Here is a 12,500-nt window from a genome sequence, read left to right as displayed (position 1 = left end):
AAATTGCAACTCAGTTACACATGTTTCATTCTTGACGAAGTCTAGGGTTGATTAGACTTCGTCAAGAATTATTATTATTATTATTATTATTATTATTATTATTATTATTATTATTATTATTATTATTATTATTATTTTATTTTTTTTTTTAAACAAAATGGCAGTTTCAATAGCATTTATTTTATATAGTAAACGAAAAGCAATTGATAAGACGAATTGAGCGTTTACTATATAAAATAAATGCTGTTGAAACTGCCATTTTGTTTAACAAACCTGTATTAAAGAAGGTCTTTTTCCTATTATTATTATTATTATTATTATTATTATTATTATTATTATTATTATTATTATTATTATTATTATTGGGACTGGAATATAAAATTTAGGCCAAAGGCCAAGCGCTAGGATCTATGAGGTCATTCAGCGGTGAAAGGGAAATTGAGCAAAAAGGTTTTAGAGGTGTAACAGGAGGAAAACCTCGTAGTTGCAACGTGAAACAGTTGTTAGGAGAGGGCAGAAAGTAAGATGGAAGAAAGATGATATGAACGGAGGTATATAGAGGAAAATGAATGAAACGGATTTCGGGTAGGGACCGAAGGGACGCTGCAAAAAGCCTTAAGTAATGCCTACAGTGCACCGGGTGAGGTGCACTGGTGGCACTATCCCACTGAAGAATTTTAATATTATTATTATTGTTATTATTTTGTGTGTATGTGTATATATATATATACTGTATATATATATATATATATATATATATATATATATATATATATATATATATATATATATATAAATACATATACTGCCTACAGTGCAGCGGGTGAGTGCACTGGTGGCACTATCCCACTGAAGAATTTTAATATTATTATTATTGTTATTATTTTGTGTGTATGTGTATATATATATATATATACTGTATATATATATATATATATATATATATATATATATATATAAAATACATATACTGTATATACACATATATATCATACACACACACACACACACACACACATATATATATATATATATATATATATATATATATATATATATATATATATATATATATATATATATATATATATATATATATTGTACATATAGGCTATATATCAAAGGGAATCAACATCTAATCTTCACCAAATGGTAAATATATCTATTTATAATTCACGGTTCCCACTATCGCTAAACAAGAAGCCACGATGTTGGCAGCTATAGTCAGTATATCTGCAAGAGCATGCGTATTATTCCAAAAAACAGAATTTGAGTAACACCATAAAAGATATCAGAAGGTAATATTCACTACTTCTTGAAAATGTATCCCACCAAAACGGGAATGACTCGCCAACGCAACCCTCACCCCATCGTTTTGAAACCATTCATACGATTCTCTCTCTCTCTCTCTCTCTCTCTCTCTCTCTCTCTCTCTCTCTCTCTCTCTCTTTGTGACCTACAACAAACCTGCCACTGACGTTGTAGCGAGGAGTGAAATAGATATTTTTTTTTCACAAATCTTTAACAAAATTGATAAAAAAAAATTTCTTCACGGTGCAGCTAGCTCTTAGGATAAAACTATTTTTTCTAAAACCTATAGCATTCCAACTTTGAATGATTTTCCAGAAATCTCGCATATAGGACGTATTCAAAATTTGAAAGCGAATTGAAATGTACATCTCTTTTTTTTACTTAAGTTAATGTGGCATATATAAACAATTCTGTTGTAAAATTGAATTTGCATCGCAATTCGTTTAGCCGACATTCTTGGTGAGAAATGAGTGGTACGTCTGAATGGTGAAGATTTACATAGCTTGAGAAAATTTTCCCTCAGAAATATCACTTCAGAGCCGATATGCGTTATGCTGCGAGATTTCTGGAAAATCATTCTAAGTTAGGATGTTATAGGTTTTATAAAAAATAGTTTCTTCCTAAGAACGAACTGCACCATTAAAAAATTTTTGATAAATCTTGTTAAAGACTTGTGACAAATATCTATTTCATTCCTCGCTACAACGTCAGTGGCAGCTTTGTTGTAGGTCACACACACACTCACACACACACAGAGAGAGAGAGAGAGAGAGAGAGAGAGAGAGAGAGAGAGAGAGAATCGTATGAATGATTTCAAAATGATGGGGTGAGGACTGCATTGGCGAGTCCTTCCCGTTTTGGTGGTATACATTTTAGAGTAGTGAATATTCAGGCCTGCTCTCTCTCTCTCTCTCTCTCTCTCTCTCTCTCTCTCTCTCTCTCTCTCTCTCTCTCTCTCTCTCTCAGCTGTGACCTGCAATGGTCTGCTAATTACTAAGTAACTTATTCACGGGTTAGGTCAAAATCATCCTTCCTGAGTGCACTACTACAAGGACACGAAGGGAACAGAGAGAGAGAGAGAGAGAGAGAGAGAGAGAGAGAGAGAGAGAGAGAGAGAAATGCAGGTTTGAACAAACGCTTGTCAATACCTACAACATTTACTTGGAAACATGAAAACAAAAATCAGTGGTCAGTACCTACATTTTTTACTTGCAAGCATTAAAACAAAAATCCATGGTCAATACCTACATATTCTAAGGCCTTCATTATGAACCGGGTCTAACGTTTCCAGTGTTGCGTCTGATGCCGAGCCATATATTTCACAACATTATTTACTTGGAAGAATTAAAACAAAAATCCCTGCTACTTACTATCCCAGTGTGTTTACAAATGCAGTAAACATGGCACAGGAATACGCCCATAACAGAGACGAAGAAGAACAAGGCGAAAATCGCATTCACATCCTCGTGAGTGATTCCATATGTACCCATAGCTCCTTAATCAGCTACCGTGATGTAGACAAGGAACACTTTTGTAGACAAGCACCCGTCACTGAAGTTGAGAGTGGAGACGTCAAGTGGGGACTGCATCCTGAGCGCTGAGTGTCGCCTATTAGAACCTTTAGCCTTAGATTATCGGGCTGATAATGGAGGCCAATGCTGATTTGTCACCTAAATTTATGAAATTATTCTCAAGTCGCCTTCAAATCCCCATCTCGTGAACATCGACAGTGTAAAGAATATTCTCCTCCCCCCGCCAAATTTTTGTTTCGATAGTTTTCCTGGTCTTCTGATATATATTACAAATAATCCACAATAAAAAGACGATGTTGTGCGAGATTTTCGAACTTCGTAAATTCCTCTTAGATTACTCGCTCGTGTGTACGTATACGAAGAATAAATTTTATATATATGTATATATATATATATATATATATATATATATATATATATATATAATATATATATATTTGTATAGATATATATGTTTATATATATTATAATTATATATATATAATTTATGTATAAATATATGTATATATGATATGTATACATAAATTTATATGTATATATACAGTATAAATTATATATATATACATATATATATATATATATACATATACATATATATATATATATATATATATATATATATATATATATATATATATATATATATATATATATACACATATATATGAACACCTTTGTGTTACAACCAGTACCAGAGAGAGAGAGAGAGAGAGAGAGAGAGAGAGAGAGAGAGAGAGAGAGGGGGTGAGGGAAGGGAGGAATTAGGGGGTTATCGTGAATTTTATAGTTTATTCTTGTGAAAATAAAGTTCCCTTCATTCTCTTATTTTGTGTTCTGGGTTAAGTTTATCATGAAATAATTAGCAGATACTGTACTACTATCTTAAGGTCAAATATTCTACTTAGGACATAACTGTGATGTGTCATTTTGCTGTATTTGCTGTTTGTGAAACATACAAATTTTATTTTCATTTGGGGTGTCTTGTTTCTAAGGAAAACAGGTTTATGCTCTTTTCGGAGTTGTTGCTTTGTGAACTTAACTTTGTTCATGTAGTTAGGCTTAGAAGTTACGAAGGTAAGGACAGATCTTATCTAGTTATATGTTGACATGAGCGGAGGGAAGATGGTGTGAAGATAAAATGTATTTCTAATAGCGCTCCGCATAGAGCTGTGCCCTGTCTAATGGAGTTGCCCTCTTCTTTATTCTCGCTCAACTAAAAGTACTTATTTACAGTAAGAAAACATAACACTTTCATATAATTTCTGCTTTCTCCTCTCGTGTCTTTTCCAAGTGTTTTTCGGTTTCGTGGTGACTTGACAAAAACCCAATTCTGGTTTAATCACGATAGCAGAATCTAGAAATCATGCCTAGAATGAATTAGTTATAATCTGTTTGGCAGACAAGACAGGTTTGCCTGTACACAAATCTCATGAATATTCACTTAGAGTATAGCATTTAGGCCAAAGGCCAAGCGCTGGGACCTCTGAGGTCATTCAACGCTGAAAGGGAAATTGATAGTAAGACGACTTAAAAGGTGCAACAGAAGGAAAGCCTTACAGTTGCACTATGAAACAATTATTAGAGGGGGTGGAAAGTAAGTTGGAAGAAAGAATATGAACGGAGGTAATTTGTTAAGTTACAGCAAATCCATCAAGGCCAGTGAAATTCTCTGTATAATTTTTGATAATCGACGGACTACCTTTTAACGTCTAAAAGCCCATTTTGACGTTACAAGAAGGAGAATCGAATTGAACGTTTAAATGCCGTACTTAAAAAAGAATCCTAACCTCTATTGCTAGCTATAGACAGTATGTTAAATTTTTAGGTCATTCTTTGCCCTTTTCTTTCATCATAGTGTACTTAGATTATATATATTATAGTTTGACATTACTTCCTCGGAATAAATAATGTGAGACCCTATGCCAGCATCTACACACCTTTCGAGTACCCGGGTGTGTTTCGGTAATTCGCTTATTCTGAAGAGCTTATACAAAGCTACATTCACCTTTGGCAGTGGTGCATGTAAAATTCCCACTTTATCCACAGAGAACCGAATTACATTTTTAAATTTATACAGTTACGAGTTCTCAGCTAGCATCCTGCTGGCCCGCGTTCGATTCTCCGTCGGCCAATGAAGAATTAGAGGAATTTATTTTTGGTGATAGAAATTCATTTCTCGCTGTAATGTGGTTCGGATTCCACAATAAGCTGTAGGTTCCGTTGCTAGGTAACCAATTGGTTCTTAGCCACGTAAAATAAATCTAATCCTTCGGGCCAGCCCTAGGAGAGCTGTTAATCAGCTCAGTGGTGTGGTTAAACTAAGGTATACTTAACTTTTTTTTTATACAATTACGAACAGAATTTCCCCGTAGTACTTTACAAAAAAATGTTCATGCACGCACGTGCACTCTTACCAGTGCACCAAATTAGTCGTTAGAAAACAAAACGTCTTGAACACAGTGCTGTAAAAACAATCATCTATAGTTCGTTTATACTAGGAAATAGTTATGTGAGTTGATGGGATAATCAAGTAGAACAACCATGTCTAGCATTTACCAATAGATAATACCAGTGGAAGAAGAACACTTCAGATCCCTTCAGAGTCAGGGGAGTCTTCCCAGAAATCAGACTTCCGATCTGGAAGATTAATAGTGACACAGGCAAGAGAGTAACTGTCAAAAGCTTGTCAAGCCAGTACTTTTCGGAAGGGAAACAAATCCGCATTTATTGGTACATTTTATTAGATTATTATTTTAAACATACTCCACGTGATTGTGCAACTCTACAACAAATCAGTCCATTTTAAGACATTTTAAAAGCCTCTCCTGTAGGTTCCAAGTTCATCTGTCGACGAACTTTTCGTAATCCAAAAACACTACAGTGCAGATCTATCGGCCGGACAATAGTCACATTAAATTAGTTAAAAAGCCAACATCGTTCGGTTAAAAGAAAATATTGATAAACCAGCTATAAAGCAAGAAATAAGAACTGTGAGAAGCAACTAGGCACACGGCTTTTATATCCCTTTGATACAGAACGTCAATACTTCAGCGGTCCCACGTACATATAATAGGTAAATCGGTTGCTTTTATAACCTTGCATTTACTTAATGAAGTCAAAAGCTATAAAAAAGGTAAAATGCAGTCTAAAACGGCAGTCAAATATGTGGCAAGATACATGCGGCAAGTTACGTAGGCTACGAATAATTTCTTGGAACGAAATACATGAATTTTAGGAAAATCAAGGTTGCATTATCATAGCTAACAAATATAAGGTACCGTCATATAAAAAAAATAATATCTTATTAATCGATTAATTAGATATAAACTGGTAAACCAATTATGTATTTCTCCAAAGATAAATTTACTCAAGACTTTATTATCCTGTTTATCATCGATCACATGTAACAGTGATAAGTATTACAGCCACACATGGATAGGCCACATTATGAATTTAGAATTTAAAATTACTAAGAAGCATTATTTACTACGGAATTTGCATTTCTTTAAGCTTACGCAGTCACGCAGTATAAAAACTATTTTAAGTTAACCCTTAAGTTAATAATGTAAATAATCCACAAGTGATCATGAGACACTGCATTCAGTGTCAAAGCTTTTAAATACTGAAAACTAAGTGGCAGCAAAAATATCACTTCATTGTGTGACTGTATTATCCTGGATAAAAGACAAAATAAACAAGTGTCATTTATCATATCTAACGAAGACTACGAAACTTGTACTTTTAAGTTCGATTTTGCTAAACATTCAAGGCCTGTAAGTGCCCTCATCGTATCTACATTTTCCAAATGTCCCAGAGTTTTTCAAGACCAGATGCATTATTTCATGAACATCATCCAAATAACGCACACCTGTGGCCTGTGTATAAGAAGAATCCCACATAAGACACTGAGAAAGTTCTCATACTTCATCCCCCGATGTCGAGCATGTTAATTTTCCTTCTTGCATCAAAGCAGAAAGGTCTCCCTCAGGAAGCAGAGGAATAATGATTTCATCCTGGCCCTGCTGAGGGCTCCCTTCGTCTGAACTCGAGTCAAATACCAAGGCAACCGTGACAATAGAATTGCTCGAGTCGTCTGCTAGACAGGTCGATGACTGACTGTAGGCTCCAGAGGTACTAGAATATGTCCCGGAAGAGGAAAAAGAATCAAACCAGTGATGCCTTGGGGAAGATGTAAATTCCATTGTCCCATAAGAATCGTTTGAGCCTCTTCTAGGCAGGAGTTTTTCTTTTTCAAAAGAGACTTCATCTTCCTTATTTTGTGTTCTAGTAATTTTTGCAGTAGGCTGCTTCTTTGAAGGGATTGCTCTTTCAGTTCTGCCTTCTGAGAACTGGTATGGTCTGATTGGAAAACCGCTGTCATTCACCAAAGGCATTTTTGTTGGCCTGCAAACCCAAGAACGCTTATCATTCTGAAGAGCTCTGCAAATGAGACAGAAGTAGTAGCTTTTCGGCCAGGATGGTCCTCTTTGTCCTATTTCGATAAATGGACCACTGAAGGTATCCTGAAAGTAACAATTAACAGATGCATTACTATTTAGATATTAAATGTCTAAAAGATATTGGAGTCCATAGACACTGACTCGCCGCAGTTTACAGGTATGCAGGCAATAAAAACCAATGAGTAATTCCTAGTTTTAGTGTTGAAAATTATGCCGTAGTAAATCATTAAGGCGAATAAGTAAACTATACTATACAAAACCAATTCAACTTTCAGTTGAAGGCAAGAGGCGAGACCTAGGTCCATTGGATGGAATGACCGCCGAAGCTCACGAGTGCTTTACCACTTTAACAAGTTATGTTAAGTGCCTTAACAGTCGATAAAAAATGCAATGGAAGAAGGAAGAAGAGAGGTAGAGAAAAATGGAACCTAGGTACCCCTCGGGAAAAACAAGACAGTCCACAAGTGCAGAACAAAATATGACTCGTAATAGACAGTGCTTCTTTAATGATTGTGGAAGGTTAACCTTGAAACCTTTAAACGATTTTATGTAAAAAAAAAGTTGCCAAAGAAGAAATTGCTCTCGTTTAAGTATTTCCGACAAGCTAAACACAAGAACAAAAAAGCGATAGAAAAAACGTATTCATTATGAAATAATCATTGTCCAAGTATTTTTAACGTACTGAACAACCACCAAAGCCAGAATAAAATTAAAATAATTAACAATGTTCAAAACCAAATCTAGGTCGGGGACTGGAAGGGGTGATGCAGACGAGACTGCAGTAATAGAAGTCATTTTGGTTCCCAACAGGTGACTGGGTGGCACCCCACACCCCGCCACTCTACTAATACCGCAGCTCAAACGAAGTTTGTTTTCTCGTGGGGACAAAGGTGGTAGTTTTCAACTTTATTTCCAAGTGAAGAGATCAGTTTGACAGTTTCCATGTCTAGAATATCTGTTATTGATAGACCACAAATTTAGTTTTGTGATGCTTTCCTGTTCTCTGCGTAAATATTTCCATGCTCGGGCCTCCTCAACAAAATTTAAATTGTACATATAGCCTAAAGTATATGTAAGTATCGATAATATGATTATGTACATTTTTTATATATTTTTATATGAAATTCTTTTTAAATTTATTTTTAGTTTTCTATTTAAATTTTTTACGGCGTCAATAGCCTAGATATTGTGACTCCAGTTTTAATAGATATAATCAATCATTATTCGTTTTTAAGAAATATTGCAGTGAATTCGTCGTTTTGGGATTCAGTCACCACACCATCTGCATATTAAAAGGCTTCTCTGGAGTAGGTGAAGTAAAACTGGCAAGTTATTCATATAATAAAAAGGATATACTTAAAATAAAAAAATAAAATGATTAGACTAGAAATAACATTATACTATTGTTGCTGCGACGGCAATCTGTGGAAATCATCCAATCAGGCCTACCCAAAATTAATTCATTATACCCGTCCGTACTTTCTCAATGTCATTTTCCAGCCTGCACTGGCTGTTCAGAGATACAATCAGCCTAAATTTAGGAGGCACTGCCCTTAATTCCTGCCCAAAGAGAAGTCCATTAAGACCGACCTCATTTTTCCTCACTGTGGTAGTCAGATCCATTATGTTTTGCTTACGCACCTTGTTCCCTAATAGGCAGACAAAATTCAATAAGTACAGAAATGCACATGAATTCTAAAGCGTACGTATTGAGTGTTTAATCAAAAGTTCAGCAATAGGAATTTATGCCAAGATAAAAAACATATGCAAATTAATACTCACTTTAGTTCATAATTTAAGTCAAAATGAATAAATCAACGCCACGTCTGCCTGTCATGAAGTGGAATTCAAGGCATTATGCATTTCTGTTTTCATTCAAAGTTCATTTAATTATCAGTTTCCGGAGTTAACTCTGCCTTTGCACTGGAGTATTTGGCTGAAGAATTCGTTCACCAAGTGACTAACCATTAGATTTTTTTTAGAATAAACTGGTGTGTTTAGGAGGCGGGTGGGGGTGATGGGGTTGGAGTGTGCGTCCGCTCGCGCCAAAGTGCCTAAAATATTAATTTTTTGTATTCTAACTTGTTAAAATAACCAGTCTGTGTACCAGGATGCCTCCGCAGTTCTTTAATGATTAATAAAAAATAATGATGCAGCTAACACTTCGGCTTTGTATCATTTGGCACACTTTATTAATTTCGGGCCCTTTGTCTGTTCAGTGCTTCATGATGCACATAATCGTAGACAGTCATATTGCTTCCGACATACCCAACTGACTAAACCAAATGAAGACAAAGGGGCCAAACCATGCATATTAGAAAATTATATTACTGAATTAGTAATAGCAAGTTTTTCATTGTTGACGTCATTCACAGCAGCAGTTTAATGGCGAGACCACTTCCGGTAGTTTTCGTTGCCACTGGAGCCTTGGTTAGCATTATCATGTAAAGAAAATCACGGTACGCATTCTCACTTTTACGTCGGTGACGTTGCGTTTGTTTTCAAACCAGCCACTGAGGCATTGTACCGTTTTATACAGAAAAGTCCGTTTTGGTAGGCACCTGTACTGTGCCCGTCGTGTTAAGCAGTTTATATATACAATTAGGCATGTTTTATTATTGGTGACAGCCATGGTGAAGGCCTTTGAAGGCCCTTCTGTCAACGGTCATGAAGGAGTCTTCGGAATATATTTGAGGAATCATAGTAGATAAGTGAATCTTCCTTAACATGCGAAATCAAACATCCTAATATTTTCAGTTGCCTCTTGGTTCCATTAGACCAAATTCATCCAGAATAGTTGGTGCAGGATTGAGATGGCCCATGCAGCTACCCTAAACCAGGACCAAAGCTAACTTCTCAGTCCAATTAAAAATGAAATAAGGTGACCTTTGAAAAAAAAAAATGCAAAGAAAAATTACCAATTGAATAGGATTTCAGAGGTTAATTATGCATAAAATTAAACTTAATTCTCAAATTTTATAGGTAAATATATTTTTAATGCAGTTGAATTAAAGTTTTACTCTTTTCCTTTAGGGTGAAAGGACGGACACTAAGTAAGTTTAAGTAAAGCTTTGCTGTTACTGAAGTGCCCTTTGAACCATTAGCACACCTTTTTCTTGTATTTATTCTCATAGTGTTACGTCAGTGTATTTCGTCACTTCAAAAATTACGTTTTAGAAAGTTATGACTTTGCCATGCATGTCTTGTGCAAATTTATGCATTTTATTGCTTTTGGGATAATTAATGCTTGTAATTATAATGTAAATTTTAGAACCATTATTATTAATGGTATTTTACTGGGCAGAATCGATTGTTCTCTTAACATAGTTCATTATACCTTTACGTCAAACAAAACTGGAAGCAGGGTGTGTGGAAACTATTAAATATGACAAGAACTGAAGTATCAGCAAGGGCTTTATCCATCCAGTTACATATGCTGATTGAAGCAGTGGGCGAATACAATACACGGTGTTGCATGTATTGCATCCGATTTGTTTCATCACTGAAATAGAAATTATTTACCATTCAACTTAAAATTTTACACCCCCCCTCCTCTCTCTCTCTCTCTCTCTCTCTCTCTCTCTCTCTCTCTCTCTCTCTCTCTCTCTCTCTCTCTCTCTCTCTCTCTCTCTCTCTCTCTCTCTCTCTCTCTCTCTCTCTGACCGGGATTCACTGTGAGGAGTGATGTTGAAAGATTGCAAACAGACGCAAAGAACACCAGCCTACAAGCAAATACAAAAACGATTACAACACACAACAGTTACCACTTTAGAAATTTTTGTCTTTATTCATCAAACCCAGTAACTTTGCGTTATCCAGGAATCTGACTGCTCTAAAAAAGCCGAAACTGCAAGGAAGTTCTTTAATTTGTCGAGTGTGTGACAACGTGAAAGGGGAGGTGAAGTTTGCCTAAACTTCAGTGATTAAAGGTGGTAATTTTATATTTGAATAACACCAAGGGTTGTGGGGTGGGCGAGTGGGTGCTGTTCTTACAGAATGCCGGTTCTTACGAACATCGGTTAACGGCGCTTCAGCGAATTCGAAGAGTAATGAACATAATTTTCGGGATGTGTGCACTTCTACATCTAGTACCAGTTGTTAACGTTTGTTGCGCTACGTAATAATGTTAGGGGGAAACAAACTCCTTTTCTTTCATTAAATTCATTTTGTGTATGATGTACTACAATGAAAGGAAAATGACAAATGACTAACACCGTCTGGCGGAAATTATGAATTTCGTAAAAACTAAAATGGAAAGTAGTTAAATATCTCAAAAACCACAGTCCATATTTTTCAGACTTATTATTTCCATATTCATGCATTTTTAACTCATATTTGTCCAACCCTATTTTCTTTTTGGTCCAACCCCGTTTTCTTTTTGGTCCAACCCCGTTTTCTTTTTGGTCAACCCCGTTTTCTTTTGGTTTGTCTAACCTCAGACCTAACACTTTATGAATGGACCATACACTGCCAAGTCAGGTTGATCGCTGGGTTGTTGAGGTTGGGAAGGAGGGGGTGAGCCAAAAAGTGAATTGCAAAAGCACAAGAGTAGCAACAATCTCAGGAAAAAGAATAACATGGGAATGCGACCGGTCATTATAGGGATGCATTCCTAATCTAAATTACTATAGACGTTTTATAAAATCAAAGGTAATAAAAAAAGATATGTACTGATAAAATTATATGGGTAACTACAGAAAAATATTAACATTGAAATACATAGATTATTTATAAAATGTACATGATAAAATACTTGTCAACCCGAATAGTACGATAAAATTATATTTGTTTTTGGTAAAGTTAACTTTGATGAAATTCTGATTGTAATACTATTAAAAATGTAAAATATTGTAGATTTCCTCTAATAAAAAATTAAAAAAATCTAAATTACTGAAACCTAAGAATTCTGCCTTGTTGAAGGGAGGAGGGGGATTGAAACTTAATTAATCCCATTTTTCTATTACCTAAATAAAAAAGGGGTACACACGGATACATTTTATTCTCAGTAGGGAAGTACAGCTTTGTGTATTACGTGGTGCACCGAAGGTAGTACTTTTTCCACAGAGTAATTGTATAGAGCAAATGAATTTGTGGGTCTCTGAGCGCTTCCGGACAAGCCAACTGTAAGTGATTAGTTCTTCAGCATTACTTTTTTTGACCCCAGCTGCACTGCTTTTTCCATTTTTTTTTTTTTTTT

The 12,500-nt window shown here is 35.3% G+C and overlaps 1 protein-coding gene across 3 annotated transcripts in view; it reads right to left on the bottom strand.

The window, feature by feature from the left end:
• The window catches only part of LOC136843380 (uncharacterized), a 20,832-nt gene that overhangs the window by 6,520 nt on the left and 1,812 nt on the right, over positions 1 to 12,500 (bottom strand). Inside the window, exon 1 of one of the 3 annotated variants that reach the window (XM_067111728.1) lies at positions 2,682 to 2,921. The exons of 1 other annotated variant lie outside the window; for it this stretch is intronic. In XM_067111728.1, the coding sequence (XP_066967829.1) occupies positions 2,682 to 2,801 (120 nt within the window). In that variant the 5' untranslated portion in view covers positions 2,802 to 2,921. Of the gene's footprint in view, positions 1 to 2,681; positions 2,922 to 5,566; positions 7,367 to 12,500 lie in introns of those variants that run through there. One more of the 3 variants, XR_010854536.1, reaches the window with a different exon arrangement.

This window comes from Macrobrachium rosenbergii, chromosome 11 (genome assembly GCF_040412425.1).
Source record: "Macrobrachium rosenbergii isolate ZJJX-2024 chromosome 11, ASM4041242v1, whole genome shotgun sequence".
Taxonomy (NCBI): Eukaryota; Metazoa; Arthropoda; class Malacostraca; order Decapoda; family Palaemonidae; genus Macrobrachium; species Macrobrachium rosenbergii.
This window is presented reverse-complemented; position numbering and strand designations above follow the sequence as displayed.